At 38.4% G+C, this 19,217-nt stretch overlaps 1 protein-coding gene across 3 annotated transcripts in view; it reads right to left on the bottom strand.

The window, feature by feature from the left end:
* Positions 1 to 1,446: 1,446 nt before the first annotated feature.
* LOC122554516 (kelch-like ECH-associated protein 1) overlaps positions 1,447 to 19,217 on the bottom strand; it is a 70,892-nt gene continuing 53,121 nt past the window's right edge. For all 3 annotated transcript variants that reach the window (XM_043699655.2, XM_043699653.2, XM_087990777.1), the window contains exons 3-6: positions 15,323 to 16,008; positions 14,284 to 14,489; positions 13,128 to 13,304; positions 1,447 to 2,455 (exon numbers count right to left, since the gene is read on the bottom strand). In XM_043699655.2, the coding sequence (XP_043555590.1) occupies positions 2,307 to 2,455; positions 13,128 to 13,304; positions 14,284 to 14,489; positions 15,323 to 16,008 (1,218 nt within the window). In that variant the 3' untranslated portion in view covers positions 1,447 to 2,306. The remainder of the gene's footprint in view (positions 2,456 to 13,127; positions 13,305 to 14,283; positions 14,490 to 15,322; positions 16,009 to 19,217) is intronic.

Consider the following 19,217-nt stretch of genomic DNA (forward strand, 5'->3'; position numbering starts at 1 on the left):
TACGAGGATAGGTTGAGTGTGCTAGGCCTTTTCTCATTGGAATGACGAAGGATGAGGGGTGACTTGCTAGAGGTTTATAAAATGATCAGAGGAATAGATAGAGTAGGCAGTCAGAAACTTTTTCCCCAGGTACAACAGAGTGTTACAAGGGGACATAAATTTAAGGTGAAGGGTGGAAGGTATAGGGGGGGATGTCAGGGGTAGGTTCTTTACCCAGAGAGTGGTGGGGGCATGGAATGTGCTGCCTGTGGGAGTGACAGAGTCAGAATCATTGGCGACCTTTAAGTGGCAATTGGATAGGTACATGGATGGGTGCTTAAGCTCGGACAAATGTTCGGCACAACATCGTGGGCCGAATGGCTTGTTCTGTGCTGTATTGTTCTATGTTCTATCACAGTGACACTTGGCTAGTTCCCTAAGTACTGTCCATATAGACCCATCCCCTTTCATTTGCAAACAAAATTTTTGCTTTTAAAAAGATGCTGTAATGGCATTTTCTTCCACTGTTGTTTCTGGTTGGGTTTGAAATAAACCAAACAATCCGCCATTGAAAAACTCTACTAACCACTCCGTTTGGTTGTCTTCAGCTTTAAGTATGTTCTTTCCAGTTAATTTTGAACAGCAGATGCACTTTTTTCTTTATTTACCTTTTCAAAACTACTTTTGAGCATTTTTATCAGATCTTATGTAAGCCAGAATGTAAACCAGTGTAAAGTATCCCTTTCTTCAAAACGGAGACATCTTATTCTTGCCAACGGCTTAGTGGTTTGCTTCTGTATCATCTCAGTAACTTTTGTGCCTGCCTGAAATTAGATCATACAAATTCATATAACTACCAGTTTGCTTAGACTTAACATTACCTCTGCTTTTGCACTTTAAACTAAATTCAAACTAAACTAACTTAATATCATCTGGAATTGAAAGCTAGTCTCAGTAACTATGACCATGGAACTACTGAAGCTAATTGGTTCACTAATATCCCTTAGGTAAGGAAGTCTGGCATCTTTATTTCATCTAGCCCACATGACTCCAGATCCACAGTGTTATGGTAGATTTCTAACTGGGAGGAGGCGATTCAGTAAGGCGGCGAAATTAGGGATGGACAACAAACGTCGATCTTGCCACTGACTCTTATATCCCATGAAAAATAAAGAGGAAAATAACACATCTGAATTGAGTTGCTGATTTAAGAGTCAGCCTAAACACAGACCGCCTCTCAGCTCAGTCTGAAAAGGTACATTAACAGATCAACAGGAAAAACTGAGGATTAGCTATAGAGGGTGTGAGATTGCTATAAAGATGATGGAAGGACAATCAGCAATTAGCAATCAACATGCTTGAAGAGCTCACCTATAGCCTTTTATGTTGTAATTAAAATCCAAATAGGAGTAACCCTGGGAAATCGAAGAAAATTCTATGCTGTGAACCATTGGAAAAGACCATAAGTATATTTATTAAATACAATGTTTATTAAAGTGAACACATTTTATTAAAAATACTGTCTTAGAAATTAAGTCACTGATGTTCATTGTGTTAGAATGGATTCAATTATTTCTTTTGGAAATTTTTACACAAATACTAGTGCAAAATAATCTGTTATGGCACCGGCAAACTGACACAGTTAAATTCCATACAGCCCCTTCTCAGTACAGAGCACAAGAGAAACCAGATGTGGTGAGCAAAAGGAGAAAATCTTTTAAATGGATGTTCCTTCCTGTGCCCATCCCCCTGCCCCTCCTCTAACTGTGTAGCTAATGTAATCCGACCTGGATTCTGCACTCTCACATGGAACAGAGACTTGTGCTCCAATTTACTACCATATGCTCATCTATTACGGTTATTTAGTGCATGCTGTTCAAGAAGTGGGTAATTACAAATATCAAAGTTAATTAATTTAGGTAATTAGCATATTGTTACAAGATGCCATCCTCATTAGAACATGGAAATTGTCTTTGGGAATAGGTGATAAACACTGTAGATTTCAGATTGGTGAGCAAGACAAGCTCTGCAACACAAACCCACCTGTGAATATCTAACAAGTATTCATTAAGCACTCTAATTGGACTGGTTGAGAGATTCAGAATTTATGTTCATCAGTTACTAAATGTCAAATTAAGGGAGTTCATACAAAATTTTCTGATTTATGGCAAAACGAAGTGCAAAATTTTTTTTAAAACTGCTCATGTGATTTGACTGCATAGGTGAAATAGGGATTTACAGCAAATGCCAGTACAGTCTGTCAAAAACTGCACTGTAAAATCCAGGAGAACTGTTAAGATTGGAGGTTGATCTGGAGATTGGGAACGTTAGCGCCGAACCAAATTGCACGGTTCCATTGTCACAGCCACACCAACGCCACTCCTGCCAGAGGTCATCTGGGTCACTTCTGTCCATTGACCAGTGTCTGGATCAAAGCACTCCACACTACTGAGGAAATCTTGTCCATCATAGCCACCTATCCACAAAAGATATGTCAAAACATGAACAATTCACATACACCAAAATTAACATTCTTGCAATTCATATTCTGTTCTGAAGAGTCATATTGGACTTAAAACATTAAATCTGTTTTATTTTCCACAGATGCTACCAGACTTGAATATTTCAAGTACATTGTATTTATTTCTATAGTCCATATTCTTGTTTATTCCCAGGGAAAAAAAACTAAGAGTATCTCACGTGCCAGCTGCTCAGCATGTGTATTGTGAATAAAATAAATAGCAAGAGCTTAGTTGTTGGACTTTAGCTATTCATGCAAGATCAGCGATGACAATACTGTTAGAAAAAAATTCAGTTATTTCTTTTGAGCATCTACACAAGCAGTGATTTAAAACAAGCTAATAAGATCACAGGTTGAAGTCCCATTCCAAAGACCTGAGCTATTCCAGTGCAGTAAATGAAGTGCTGCACTCTCGAGGTGCCATCTTTTATAAAATTAAACGGATGCCAGTATCTGCTCAAGGGTGAATGCAAGCAATCCCATAGTACCACTTAACGACAAACAGGATGGTTTCCCTTGTGATTAAGCCAAAATTTACCCCTCAAATCAACACCACTGTAACCAAGATTTTCTAGCAACTTTGCACTATTGTCTGTAGTAATTGAGAGGCATGTTTGTCTGCAACTAATTCCAAAAGCTACTTCTAATAGTAGCGCCTTAAGGAAATTATTTCTTCACTTTTGGGGGTAAAATAACAAAGGTTCCCAAGAACATACAGTTGATTAATTCATCTCCATAAAGTTGAGCTAAAGGGCAGGCAATGGACTAGTGGTATTATCGCTGAGCTGTTCATCCAGAGATCAAGGTAATGTTCTGGGAACTCTGATTTGAATCCCACCACGGCAGATAGTGGAATTTGAATTCAATTAAAAAATCTGCAATTAAGACTTCTAATAATCATGAAACCATTGCTGATTGTCAGGAAAAAACCCATCTGATTCACTAATGTCCTTTAGGGAAGGAAACTGCCATCCTTACCTGGTCTGGCCTACATGTGACTCCAAACCCACAGCAATGTGGCTGACTCTTAACTGTTCTCTGGGCAATTTGCAATGGGCAATAAATGCTGGCCTAGCCAGTGACACCCTCAACCCACAAATGAATTTTAAAAAAAAAGAATACGTACATCAAGTTAGTGATCCTCAACCCACAGTACCAGAGAGAGTGCTTTTGGATTGTTTTATGAAAATTCTAAACATAAAGTTTGTACATGTTGATAGTTGCAGAATCAGCTGCAGCGTGGTTGAACAGTTTACAGACCTGCTATCTAGGCTCCTAAATAAAGTTTGGCCATTTGGAGCACTGAATCTACATCACCAGGAAAGGAAACATGTTCGATAATCAAATTGTACTCTGAACATTAAGAATGTAAACAAGTGCTTTCAGTGCAGTTAATCCAAAACCAGTCTTAAAACTGCAGGAACAGTTTTCGTGGAGAAATGAGAGACTGTTTATGCAAGGATACACAGGATTACCAAAAGAATAAAATTTTTTACAGGAAGTAAAATTCACTGAAAATAACTACAATTCTTGATTCAAACCCATTAGGTGAAACAGACTGAAGTTTAATCAGAAGAAAGAGTTTTCCAGTTTCTTTTATCCCGTGTGAGAAGAAATTTGTTCTTCACCTCTGTGGCCCAGTTGTGGTGCTTTGTTCTGAACTCTCCCAGAGCAAATAATTTCTATGCTTTCAAAGCTTTAAGGTCATATTAAATATTTCTATTAGGTCATCGTTTAATCTCTACATTTTTGAATGCAAGCCCAGTCTATATAACCTTTCACAATTTAACCCTTTTAGCTGCTGTGTTGTACTGAAAAAAATATAACAAAGAGATAAGTCGTATTCAAGTTTGATTTTAAATACTAGAAAGCAACAGGTCAAATTAGAATTTTAAAAAAAAATTAAGTGGTTCTCCTTATCAAATCAGAATTCTGATAAGGGATCAGACACAGATCATTAACTGATTTTTTTCAAATGTTGGTGAGCTTGCTGGGCATTTTAAAATTTTTAGACCTTAGAATTACTTGTACAAAGATTCAGGTCTACAGAAAATACATATGTATTTCAAAGCGATATGGTGGCTCAGTGGTTAGCACTGCCACTTCATAGTGCCAGGGTTTCGTAGTTCGATTCTTGATTAAACTGGGGTGGCACGGTGGCTCCATGATTAGCACTGCTGCCTCACAGCACCAGGGTCCCAGCACTACACTCTTGACCCTAATGTGTCATCTGTAGATTTAACCAGGTCTTTGGTTCTTTCATCAAAGTCATGATTATGAACTGAAAAAGCACCTATTGAATCCCTGTGGCATACCACTCATTACATTTCACCATCAGGTGTTTCAATAAAACAAGCTGGCCAATTCAGAAACCAATGAGTGTACTGTGAACGATAACCAAGGGAAAAATTTACCATGAGATTTTATTTACAGTAATATTTTCTAGCGCAGGAACACAAGCAAAACTAAGTTTGCACATTGCTCTGCAGCCTCTACCATGGAATTTGCAAACTCATTAGAACATAAGAAATGCCAACAAAAGTAGATCAGATGGCCCTCTGAGCTCACTCTACCATCATGATCATGGCTAATCTTGGGCCTCAACTCCATTTTTTCACCGACTCCCCAGAACACCAAAAATCTATCTCAGCTTTAAACATATCCGATGATGGCACTTCCACAGCCCTCTGTGATAGAGAATTCTAAAAACTGACAACCCGTTTAGGGAAGAAATTTCTCCTTCTCAGTCCTAAATATATTCCTAGTATACCTACACTGCCAATGGATCATTAACAACAGCTCCAAGAATCAGCAGCTGACCAGAAACATTACTTAAGTAATCCTCATGCTGCATAAATGGCTTGCAAGGCAGCTATTTATTCTGCTATCAGTGACCTGAACACAAAGTGCTTATACTTGACCCGGAGGCTAAAGAGACATTGTTATATTCTGCACTTTTTTTCAACAGAGGGGAAGTACTGATCTTTCAAATCTGGCTCCAAGAATTAATCTGTATTTTAATGTTAACTAACCTACTGTGAATTAAATATTTTCTTTCTCTTTTACAGATTTACAGTAGACACATTGTTGACCTCAGCAAAGTGGTCAATACCCGTGAGTTTCAAACGGGTGCATGTACAAGTCTGGAAATCATCTTGCTGCAAGAACGAGATGGGCGGGCAGATCTGACTATGGCTTGTGCCTTTTGAACTTGCCATGTATGACAGCAGTAGGCAATGTCAGATACTTCTGTAACCTTGGGACATAAACCAGGTACTAGTACAAAAAGAAAGAAGTTCCCAGCTGTAATATATTGGTTGAGCAAAACAATTTGTTCTAGAATTTAAAATAGAGCCAAGATTTAAGTGTATAGGTGAAACGAACATTCAGCATAATTCTCCCGATGCGTTAATTCCTCAATTACAAACAAGAGATGTGTCAAGCTGAACAGAACAGGAATGCTTCCAATTCAATGTCTGATCACCTGATTCTGCATCAGTCTCAGCTGGCACAATTAGCCTTGGCATACTTGGCGAAAAAGTATGAATTAAAAAGTCTGCTAATTTTTATTCTCCTTACTGCTATCTTCAAAAGTGCCCACCTGGGGATTTAGACAAGAATAGGATTCAGTCACCACAGGCATAGAATCATCTGACACCAATTGTGTAGACTTATAAAGAAAGAAAGGCCACCTCAGAATGTACTGCAGCCATCACAGATTCAAGACGAGAGTGGGAACAACAAATTTGTTTTGTGAATGTTATTTATCCACTTCTTGATTCTGTCTCTGTATCAATCAATAGGAAAGAGAGAACACAATTCCTAGAAGTGTGCAAAGACTCCTTTAGGCAGGTGGTTAGACCTCTCAAGGATGGAGACTTTGCTCAATGTAATTTGAGTAATTAAATAAATTAGGTAAACGTGCCAAATATAGTTAAGCAACATATGGACTAAAATGCAAGGCACTATATTCAACTGATGAGGGAAAATCTTATTAGAAAAACCAAAAAGAACAAGGTTAGGATTATGATATACTTCGGAAAGATGAGGGACAAGTCAGCTGAGGCAAGGTTACAAAAAAGCTTCACTGGGCTTTTGGACAACAGTAGGTTTTATTTTTAAAAATACCTACAATACCTAAATAAAAATGTTTGGATTCTACAGCTAAGTTTAGTCATTGGCCTTTAATTTACTCTCCCGTATTTTACAAAGTGACTTAAAGACAACAGATGAGACAAAATTAAGTCCCACTGCTCAATGGCCTAGCAGAGAGTGAAGAAATCGACGAAAGCAATAAGAAATTAGATTTCAAGAATTCGCAGAGGTTGGACTAACACCAGAAGATGGCAAATTGGTCAAAAAGGAAAATGGAGCTAAACTGTGTAAATACAGGCTAATTAGTTTGGCATTTGTGATTGAGAAAATTTTACAACTTTCACAACTGAAATTTCCACAACTCCTAGTAAAGAGAAAAAAGTTAGAAGTAACCCAGAGAGATTTCAAAAAGGATGGGTATTCAGCTTTTTTCCCTCTGTGTGATACCAATGAAGAGAAAAACAGTTAACATTTCAAATCTAGTAAGTTCATCATCAGAATGGTTCTGAAGAAGAGTCATACAGGTCTCCAAATGTTAATTCTTTCTCTCTCCACAGATGATGCTAGATCTGCTGAGTTCTTCCAAAATTCTGTGCTTCAGATTGCCAATATTCACAGCATTTTGCCTATTATGCATGGTAGCAATATGGGTAACAATAACTAGAATGCTACTGGAAGGGATATAGCATGCATACACAAGAATGCACCAGCAAGTAGAAGGTCAGAGTAAGCAAAAAAAAGGTAAATTAACAATGAATGGCTTTTTATCAGAGTATGCATAGCATTAAATACAAGATGAATGAACAGATTTTTCCAAATGGAAGAAATTATATGATATAATTGCAATTAAGTCTATATAATGGATAAGTAGTCATGACTGCACCTGAAGATTCAAGGGTACTGACATTTTGGAAGGACCAGAAGGAGGAAGATGAGGTGACATGGCTCTGTCAGTAAAGACTGAGATCAGGACAACAGTTAAAAATGACCTTGGTTTGGGAATCCAAATGTCCAGTTTGGGGAAGAGATAAAAAGTCACAAAAGGCTCAGAGTCGAGTATAAGCCCTCCAACAACAGCTACATTGTAGGGCAGAGTATAAATCTGGAAATAACGGCAGCGAGTCAGAAAGATACTGTAATAATCACTGGACGTTTTAATTTCCATAAAGATTTGGTGTATCAAATTGGTAGTAGTCTGAAATAGGAGGAGTTCATAAAATGTATTTGGGACAGTTTCTTGGAACAATAAATTCTGGAACCAATCACAACATGGCTATTTTAGACATGGTAATATGCAACAAGATAGTATTAATTAACAACCAAAAAAACCGTTCAACTGAGTGTGATCATATCATGATGAATTTCACACTCAGCTCAAGGATGAGAAACTTAGCTCTGAAGTTAAAGACTTAAATTTATGTAAACGCTATTTCATACAAACGTATGAAAATAGTTGGCTAAAGTGAAATAGGGAAATAGATTTAAATAAGACAGTACAGAATTAATGGCAAATAAGTATGGAGATATTTACTAAGTCTCAACACAGATATATTCCATGGAGAAAGAAAGAGATTACGAGAAGATGTTCGATCATTGACGAACTAAACAAACTCAGGGGCATTATCAATTGCAAGAAATAGAGTCATAGAACAGACCGTTTGGACCAATTTGTCCATGCTGACCAGATATCCCAGCCTAATTTAGTCCCATTTGCTGCAAGATTTCGGACAGTCATGAAAATTCAAAGCATTCTAGAAGCCAGCAACGAATGATTAAAGAGGCAGAGAGGAAGGAATTAAGTATGAGGAGAAAAAACAAAAAATATGAAAACAATAAAAGCTTTTAGAGGTATATAAAAAAACGAAGTGAGTCAGTACTAGAGTCTTCGGAGGTTGACTGGAGAATTAATAAGAAACAAGGAAATGGCAGAAATGTTGAACAAGTATTTTATATCTGTTTCACATTCGAAAAAGCATTGCATGAATAGTAGAAAATCAAGATGCAAAAAGGGAGGGAGAAATTTAAAACAATGATTGATGGATAAAATGTGTTAGAAAAACTAATGGGATTAAAGGCTGACAAATATTCTGGTCCTGAATGACCTGCATCCTAGGTCTAATAAGAAGTGACTGCAGAGATGTGCAATCTTCCAAAACTCCCTCGGCTTTGACAAATGTACTAACATTTAGGATAACACCACAGAAAGCAGGAAACTAAAAGGTCAGTTAGTCAACATGGGCTTGTGAAAATGAAACAGCATTTAACAATTTTCAAGTACTTTGAGTTTGCAACAAGCAGGATGGATAACGAGGAATCAAACAGATGGGGTGTATTTGGATTTCTAAAAGGCTATAACAGAACAGCTCATGGCTGGGGAGAGTTGTTAAATATTAGCAGAGAGAGGGGACTAGCTAATTATGAGTCAGGATGGATGCGCCATTTTAAGACTGCAAACTGTAACTGGAGGAGGGTCACAGGAATCCATTCTAGCCTCAGCCATTTCCAATCTACATTAATGATTTGAATGAAGAGATCAACTGTTTTGCTGCCACATTTGCTGACATTATAAAATTGGGAGAGCAAGTTGAGAAAATGACAAAGGAATAAAGTTAGGTTAAGTGATTGTCACAGAGTCATAGAAGTTTACAGCACAGAAAAAAGGGCCCTTCAGTTGTTTGAATCCATGCAGATCAAAAACAGCCACCTAACTCTACTAATCCTGTTTTTCACCACTTGGTTCATAGCCTTTCTTGTTTTGGCTTTGCAAATGTACACCTAAATACTTCTTAAATGTTAGGGGTGCATGGTACTACCACACTAGCAGGAAGAAAGTTCCAGATTCCTACCGTCTGGGTGAGAAAGAATTTCCTCACATCCCCACTAAACCATCTGTCCGTTAGCTTAATTCTATGCCCCTTGGTCTCTGATTATCCCACCAAGGGGAAAAGTTTCTTCCTGTCCACATGGTTTTTGTTCCTCATAATTTTGTACATCTCAATCATATCCCCTCCCACCCCCAGTCTCTTCACTCCAACGAAGCCAATCTCAGTCTATCCAATTTCTCTTCAGAACAAAAATTCTTCATTCCAAGCAATACCCTAGTAAATTTCTTTTGGACCCACACCAGGGCAATCACATCCTTCCTATAATGTGGTTTCCAAACTGCACATATTACCCTAGCTGTGTCCTAACCAACATTTTATACAGCTCCAGCATCACCTCCCTGCTCTGAAATTCTATGCCTCGGCTACTAAGGCAAGTGTCCCATATGTCATCTTAAATCACTTTATCTACCTGCCCTACTACTTTAAGACACGTACACCAAATGTCTCTCTAATCCTTGCCGTTTCCAATTGGGTAAAATATTGGCAGATGGAGTACACCTGAAACGTCAACTTCGCCACCTCCTGATGCTGCCCCATTTGCTGTGTTCTTCCAGCTTCCTGCCTGTCTACTTTGGATTCGAGCATCCGCAGTTTTTTGTTTCTAACCAAATGCAAGGCTTGGCAGGGAGAATAAAAAATTAGAATATAGAGGAACCTTGATTATCCGAATGATCAATTATCCAAAGAAGATCTCAAAATCCCAATAGAAACATTACATCAAAGAGGTGTTTCAACACTGATTGCGTCTTTTGTTTACAATGATTAAAAATGAACCCAGCTTGCTGAAATGCTGTTGAGAACAGTCCTGGATATCGATGGGAGCCCAGGCACCATATCCAAATGACTGACTGACCACACTCACTCGCTCTCTTACCCCAACATGCTTTCCCTGGAGCTCTACACATGGGTGTAACCTAAGCACCCAGTCCCCAGATAATCTCTCCAACATTGTCCTTTACAGGGCAGAGTGGAACTTGTCAAAATATTGCAGTAAAAAGTTGTGCGTGCGTGCACACTATTTTGAGACTCACCCCACAAAGGCAGCAGCAGTCTTGCTGTTGGTGTCCACTCCAACTGCCCCGGAAAGGGGGCTGACAGGGGTGAGGGCGCATGGGGGGGGTGGGGAGCGGATGAGGACACAGGTGGGAGGCGCAGGGGCTCACGCGTGATAAACTGCTGCCTAGTCTCCTGAACAAAGAGCAGACTTAGCAAGTGCTCACTGTGTCAACACCATTTGAACTGGTGTGTGTAAGGGACCTGCAGCATTGCTGAAGTCTCCCGCCGCCCCCCCCCACCCAAAGGTATGTCTGCTCAGAAATAAAACCTGAGACAGAGAGAGCAAGATAGGCAGAGCGAGGAAAATGGAAACTTCAGAAAACTGAGCCCCAGAGGAGAGGCACTGAATCAATTAACCAAATAATCAATTATCCGAACGAAATAGTGCCCCCCAATCTCGTTCGGATGAAAGAGGTTCCTCTATATATTTAAATTTGAGAGAGATGACAGAATACTACCTGGATTGTTTGTTAAGTCTCTCATCTTTTAGAATAACTATGTTTTATAATAAGATGAGACTTAACAAACAATTTAGATCTTTCTCAATAATAATTTCAGTTACACCACAATGTAAACTTTTGCTATAAATTCTGTGTCTTACAATCTTATTCTCCACAACCACCTGATGCAGGAACGGCGCTCCGAAAGCTAGTGCTTCCAAATAAACCTGTTGGACTATAACCTGGTGTTATGCAATTTTTAACTTTGTACACCCCAGTCCAACACCAGCATCTCCAAAACAGTAGAGAGATCTTGTTGTCCTTGTACATAATTTACAGAAGTCAGCACGCAGGTGCAGCAAGAAATTTGGAAGACAAATAAAATTTTGGCCTTCACTGCAAGGGTGGAGTATAAAAGTAGAGAAGTTTCACCAAAACTATACATGGTATTGATGAGTCTGCTTCTGTCGAACTGAACAGTTGGGTCACCCTTTTTGAGAATATAACTGCATCGATAGAAATTCAGAAAGGGCTCACTACTGTGATGAAAATATTGTTTAATAATGAAAGGTTGAGCAGGTTGGGCCTTTTCTCAGTGGAGTTTAGTAAAATGAGAGGTTATCTCGTTGAAACAAAAAAAAGGGTAGATAAACAGCTTGTTTCCAATAATTGAAAGATTAAGAATGAGGGTCAATAGACACTAAAGATTAAATACAAAGGATGTAAAATATAATGCAGTAGAAACTGCTCTATTCAAAGAGTTGAGAAGTTACAGAATTTGCACCTGGTTTGATGGCTGAGGAATAAATCGTATTAGTTTGAGATTAGATTAGAGTAGAAGGGATATTCTGGAAACTGAATGGCCACATGTGATTAGGACTATATGCTCACTGAAAAGGCAAATGCTAAAATGGAGTAGTTAGGCACAGTGGTATTCTGGAAGGTATCTCAGTCTTTCCAGGCATGTATAAAACCAAGTGCAGAAGAATTTAAAAACAGAAAACATCTCTGGCAAAACTAAGGTTAATAGGAATTGGGGGAAAATTCTTTGGCACAAAGAAACATGTTTATGATGTTTAGAGGTCAGTCATCTCAGCAAGAATTTCTCATGGTAGTGTCCTAGATCCAACCACCTTCAGCAACTTCAATGTTCTTCCCTCTACTATAAGGTCAGAAGTGGGAATGTACATTAAGGTGATTGCACAATATTCAGCAGCATTCACTGTCCTCGGATACTGAAGCAGTCAATGTTCAAATGCAGCAAGACTTGAGGACACCTGGATTTGGGCTGGCAAGTGGCAACTAACAATCATACCCCACGTACACTTCAGGCAATAATTATCTCCAACAAATGTGAATTTGATCATTATCCTTGACATTCAAAGGCATCACCAAATTCCCTAGCATCAACATCCTAGGGGTTGAAACTCAACTAGATTAGTCGTAAGTATTGTGGGTACAAGATCAGATAGAAGATAGGAATTTTGCAGCAAATAGCCTAGCTCCTGTCTCCTCAATGCTTGTTCATCATCTACAAGGCACAAGTCAAGCATGAAATGAATGAGTGCAACTCTACCAACACTCAAAAAACTTAACACCATGCAGGACAAAGCAGCTCACTTGACTGGCACCATATATACAAACATTCTTCCATCTCAAATACTCAGTAGCAGTAGTGTGTATTGTAAAATGCATTGCAAAATTTCACTAAAACTCCTTAGATAGCCCCTTCCAAATCCATGACGACTACCATCTAGAAGGACAAGGGTAGCAGATATATGGCATCACCCACTATCCTGACTTGGAAATATATTGCCATTCCCTCAGTGATGCTGGGTCAAATTCCACAAAATCCCTCCCTAACAGCCTTGTGGGTGTATAAACGCCAAATGGACTGCAGCAGTTCAAGGTGGCAGCTCACCACCATCTATGGCAACTATGAATGGGCAATAAATGCTGGCACAGCCAGCAATGCCCTCATCCTGTGAATGAAAACATTTTAAACTTATTTAAATGCAGAAACATTCAAAATGAACAAAACTCTCAAATAATATAAACCAGGGCTTGTTTCAGTTTGGAGTCAACCTGCCTGTAGAAGCTGTACCAAGATTGCCAATAATGAGAAAATAAAGTTTGCTGTTTAAAACTTACCAAGCACATAAATTTTGCCCTGATAGACTGTTACTCCTAGAGCACTGCGCTTGTGTTTCATTGGCACTATATACGTCCATCTGTCCGTTTCAATGTCATATCGCTCTACGCTGTTTAGTTGGTTTACACCATCATATCCTCCAATTGCGTAAACATAGTTTTTTAGTGCACAGATACCTAAACCAAAATAACAAGTCCATTAGTGTAACAGTTTTGCAATTCTACACCCTCTACATTTTCTTCCTTCGTTTTGAAGGTACTGATTCACACTAGGCTACAGTTCCATGGACATGGTCACTCCCACTGTGCCTCACTCATGACGCATATTACTGTGTTAACTGACGTAATGAGTACTAGACAGAATGTTCAATTATCATGTTAAAGCTACATAGCTAAACTTTATTTCATCTTCACAGGACAGACGATTAATAGGCATACACACAAACATACATTTATTAACAAAGTTATCAGGAATAAGAAATATGGCTGACTTTTTCCACATCTGGGCCACTAATCCTAATTGTAGTGCTTCTCCCAACGTTGTGTCTAAGATCAAGTAATGCAACATAAATAAGTATATAGAACCCAATATATTTTATAAAAGAAAATCAATTTACTCAGAATTTCTTTCAAAATACAAGAAAGAAAACACAAAATGTAATATTAATTTACTTTCAGGAGAACAATGTTACATGACATTTAGTTACATATTGGGTATCACGTTTTGTGGAACTTGGTGGCAGCCTTCAGCTTCTATTCAGTCAGGAAGTGAACACTTCACAGCTTATTATTGGTTTTCCAGTCAATTCATTCATAAGGAGTTGCGTTATACATTGGCTATAGGATTGGAGGTATCTGGATAGTGAAGGTTTCCAGGTGGAGAGAACTCCAGATCGTGAGTCTGTCTAGTGCTTCCAGAGTTCATGATGAACTCCATGTATTTATCGATTCAAGCTACCTACATAAACTTGATCTTCTTGGTTGTGGCAAGTGGTAGATTTAGGGAAGTAAGAGAATGGGATTTTAGGGAAAGAAGTGCATCTCCTTTCTGCTGTTGCTTGCTACAGAATGGCTAATTGTACCATCACAAACTTTCCCTCAACCCAGTTTCAATTTTAATTTTGCTGACCTAAGTGATTTTTTCCAAACTACTCACCTGCCCCACTCCTAACAGTGTTCATTGGTGCAATGGTGTTCCACATGTTGTCCTCAGGATGATAACACTCTGCTGAATTGAGGCGATCTGTTCCATCAAAGCCACCAACTGCATACAGAAGGCGATTTACTATTGCAACACCAACACCAATTCTGCTGGTTGACATCGAAGCCACAAATTCCCACTGGTCCTTCTCTGGATCATATCTGTAAGTGCAAATGTACTATCCTAAATATGGCATAAACATAGCTGACATGAAACAAAAGGTATTGTATCAATGCACAGAGGTGTATAGCAACAAACATAACTGGAGGGCAGATTGAAAATAGTGTCTTAATTTAGAAAAACAGGTTAAAATTTCTGAAAGATGAATACCAGTTTGGGAGAATGGTTGTTCAGATGTATTTAATGAACAGGGTTAGAAGGGAGACTTCTAAGAAATTGAAGATACTACCAAGTTATTCACAGTCCAGGGTTATGAGGGAATTATTTTAGGATAAGTATTATTTCAAAATATTATAACTGTAGTTTAACATTTCAAAATTGTATAATTTATAATCCAGCATAACAACTTTTAGGTTGCAAAAGTAAGTCTTAGAATATAGGAAGAATGGACAATATGTAAACTTTATACATTAAAGGTCATATTGGTGAACACTGCTGTTGCTTTCACTGAGCAGAACTGAATGATGGCTGGTTGTTGTGAAACTCTTAGAACTATGCGCACAAGGCAGGTGTAGTTACAGAACTAAAACAGTCAAAAACTGCCAAAAAACAAAATTTGCATCAACTTTTGACTATTAAAGATCAACAAAATAAATTTAAATGCATGTAAATTCTTCCCTTTTCTTGATGGAATGCAGAAGGATGTAATACACTATGTGATGACTGATTAAAGAAATTTCCACAGGGTCTACAGATGAAAGTGAACAGAGGTGGGAGACACCAACTAGATTCAGGGCTCGGGACTTAGGAAGTGGAGAGAAGAGAAACAGCAATGTTTCAATTTTCTAAATTGTTAAAATATAGTGTGACAAACCTTTCTACAGAATTGTGATGGATACAGCCTTCAGATCCACCAACAGCATAGATCATTCCATCTATCACTCCTCCTCCAACCCTGTTCCTGGGAACATTCATTGGCGTACAGGGGGACCATTGATTGTTCATAGGATTGTAACAGTCCAATGCATTTGAATCAGTATTGCCATCCGGCGAATTATTTCTTCCTCCTATTGCATATAAGAGTCCATGAACGGTGCAAGCAGCTAAACCGCTCCGCGGTAAAGGCATATCTGTCAATCGGATCCAACAGTTCTCCAAAGGATTGTAAGCTTCCAGAAAATTCAGTGATTGCCGATAATAGCCTCCAGCTGTGTACATTAACTGAGGAACATTTGGTGACCTGCAAGGACAGGCCTTGGTTGGTTTGTGCAGTGTTAGCTCCTGAAAGACTTCCACAAGATAATCTTTACATTTGGAGTCCATTCGGAGTATTTCACACTTCTGCAGTTGTGTTTTCAGGAAATTTGGAGTCAGAGAATGGCACCTTACTGCATTCAGCAATGCATGGATATATGGATGTCTGTTTTCACAGTCATATTTTACCCATTCTATACAAGCATGATAGACCTCAGACTCACAGCGCACGTTCAACTCATCTCGGCTGATTAGGCTGACCAGTTGGCATTGTGTAAGGTTGAAGAATTCTTCCTGTTTTGCTACCTATCATAATGGTATAATTGAAGATTGCTTATTCTTGAATCTAATTTAAAAATCAACTTTTTCTAATATGCAAGATACAAAATACAAATAAACATGAAAATGCAAGAGCACCATGTTGGTGAACAGTTACAGGAAAAATATTCAAATCATGTTTTAAGAAAGTGATTCAGTCCCAATTAACATAAACACAATCCATTACCATCTATTCCAGTTTAAGATATTACTAATTCAAGCCAAACACAAATTTACAAATTAACTCTTGGTGAAGAAAATATGAAATCTATGTGATCACAAAAAACATAAAACTTTAAGGGGTTTGATGGGGTACTCACCGAAAAAAAACTATTCCCTGTTTGAGGAATTTAGAACATGATTAGGAGGTTCAGAATTATGATCAGCTGTTTAGAACTGCAATTTGGAGAAATCATTGCATTCAAGTGGTTACAGATTTTTGTAATTCTCCATCTTACAGAACTATGGATACTCAGCTATTGCATACATTCAAAACAGGATGTTAATTTATTTGATTACCAAGGGAATTAAAAGATATGGGATAATGGGGGGTTAGGTGGAGTTGAGGTAGAAAATCAGCCGTGATCTTGTGAAACAATGTTGTAGGCTCAACAGGCCAAAATGGTTTACTCCAGCTACTTAGTTTTCCAAGTTTTATCCTTTTTATATACATTAGCCTCGATCCCCCACTTTAATTGAAGCATTAAGATGTGTCCTTTAATAAAAAAGGAATCTCTGTCAGAGTTATTACTTTCTGCTCACGCCCACCCTTCCAAACGTTCTAATTACTCTGAATGGAGAGGACTGATTCGTCGATTTCGGAATTCATATTTGAAATCAGTCACTGCCATGTCCATTGAAGAAATTACTTGCCTGCTAGAAATGCTTAACAATTGCACAACAGCAGGGTTCAAATACCTCAGCTCTTAGAGGTTGTTTGAGGATATGTTAGCACTCCAAAATAGCACTCAACCAAAGAAACGTCACAATACATCAGTCAAAAACTAAGAGGGGGAAGGAAAGGTGCAATGAGTTCAATGTGATATTGCAACACTGGAAGTTGTATTGAAATCTGAACTTAGCCCTAAAAGATTAGACACCTTTTTGAAATGTGTGTACAGATGTATCATATCGAATCAGTGTTTTTCTTCAGCAGCTTCTAACTTCAGTTCTTATCATGAATCCTTACATTTAGTCTTTTCACGCCTGTCTCTTTATTAACAGCTTTAAAGTTCTTTAGTGTAACTGAAAAATTCACGAGCATTTTGATTGATACCTCAGTCTCTTGTCACATTTCTTCTAGTCCTCAATTCTTAACTTTCTTTCTGAATAATGCTCTCAACTCAGAACCATATTTAGTATGCAGAGGGTACAGCACAAGCTGAGCTTTCAGAACAGAAGTGAGAATGGATTATGAAGGGGCAGCAGTAGTGTCAATGAATATTTAGGGGCTGCATGCACTGGGGAAGAGAAACACGATAAAAGCTTAAAAAGGAGTAAAACTTAAATCTCACAGGCAAAACCTTATATTGGAGATAAGCCACACTGTATTCTCTCCTCTCTTTCCCTGACCAAAATGGAACATAGGATATTTTCATAGGTATTTAAAAGAACTTGTTAAATTTAGGTCACATACTTTTAAAAAAAGTTGCTTATAAATCAGTGGCCAAAAAAACAGCCACTCAAAGAAATTTGAAAGCAACAATGTCGGTTTTCTATTTACTGCTGTTTCCGATTTTTAATCATTTTAGCAGTTCATATTTTGGGAAATCAGCATAAGTGATCAAATAAGCAAATTAGAAAATTGTGCAGAATGATATATCAACTGGCAGGCATTTCAGTTTGTCATATTTATTAATGCTACATATTCATTACCAAAGATATATTTATCTTGTTTGCAATAATGTATTGATCTGCAGAAGTTGCTGAATCATCAGTGGTCACTTGACATCACCTTTCAGTTATCAGAAGAACATAAAACACAGATTTTTGAAAGTATCTATTCTCAATCAAACTTTTGCATATTTTTTTTCAGATAGACTCAGATACACAGCACGGAAACAGACCTTTTGGTCCAACTCGCCCATGGCTGACCAGATATTCTAATTAATCTAATCCCATTTGCCAGCATTTGGCCCAATTCGCTCTAAACCCTTCCTATTCACACACCCATTCAGGTGCCTTTTAAATGTTGTGATTAAACCAGTCTCCACCACTTCATTCAATACACACATTACCCTCTGTATAAAAAATTTTCCACTTAGATCCCTTTTAAATCTTCCTCTTCTAGTTTTGGACTCCGCTACCCTGGGAGAAGACTTTGTCTATTCGTCCTATCCAAGCCCCTCATGATTTTATAAACTTCAATATAAGATCACCCTCAGCCTCCGACGCTCCAGGGAAAACAGCCCCGGCCTATCAGCCTCTCCCTACAGCTCAAACCTTCCGACTCTGACAACATCTTTGTAAATCTTTTCTGAACCCTTTCAAGTTTCACAACATCCTTCCTTTCACAGGGAGACCAGAACTGAACACAGTATTCTAAAGGTGGCTTAACTGATGCCCTGTGCAACTTCAACATGACCTCCCAACCCCTATACTCAGTGCACTGACCAATAATGGCAATACCGAACACTTATTTCACTCTCCTATCTATGTGCGACTCCAATTTCATGGAACTATGAACGTGCACTCCAAGGTCTCTTTGTTCAGCAACACTCTTCAGAACTTTACCATTAATGTATAAATCCTGCCCTGATTTGCCTTTCCAAAATGCAGCACTTCACATTTATCTAATTAAACTCCATCTGCCACTCCATGGCCCAGTAGCCCATCTGATCAAGTTCCTGTTGTACTCGGAGATATCCTTCTTCACTGTTCACTACACACCAGTTTTGGAGGGATCTGTAAACGTACTAACCATACCTCCTATGTTCACATTCAAATCATTTATATAAAATGACAAAAAGCAGTGGACCCAGCACTGATCCTTGTAACACACCACTGGTTACAGGCACCCAGTCTGAAAAGCAACCCTCCCTGTCTTTCCTACCTTTTAGCCAGTTCTATATTCAAATAGCTAGTTCTCCCTATATTCCATGTGATCCAACCTCGCTAACCAGTCTACCATCCGATACCTTGTCGTACCACTTCATGAAGCACATTTAGATCACATTCACCACTTTGTCTTCATCAAT

Source organism: Chiloscyllium plagiosum, unplaced genomic scaffold (assembly GCF_037043375.1).
Source record: "Chiloscyllium plagiosum isolate Xiang-an unplaced genomic scaffold, Cpla_swu_hap1 HiC_scaffold_9, whole genome shotgun sequence".
Lineage (NCBI taxonomy): Eukaryota > Metazoa > Chordata > Chondrichthyes > Orectolobiformes > Hemiscylliidae > Chiloscyllium > Chiloscyllium plagiosum.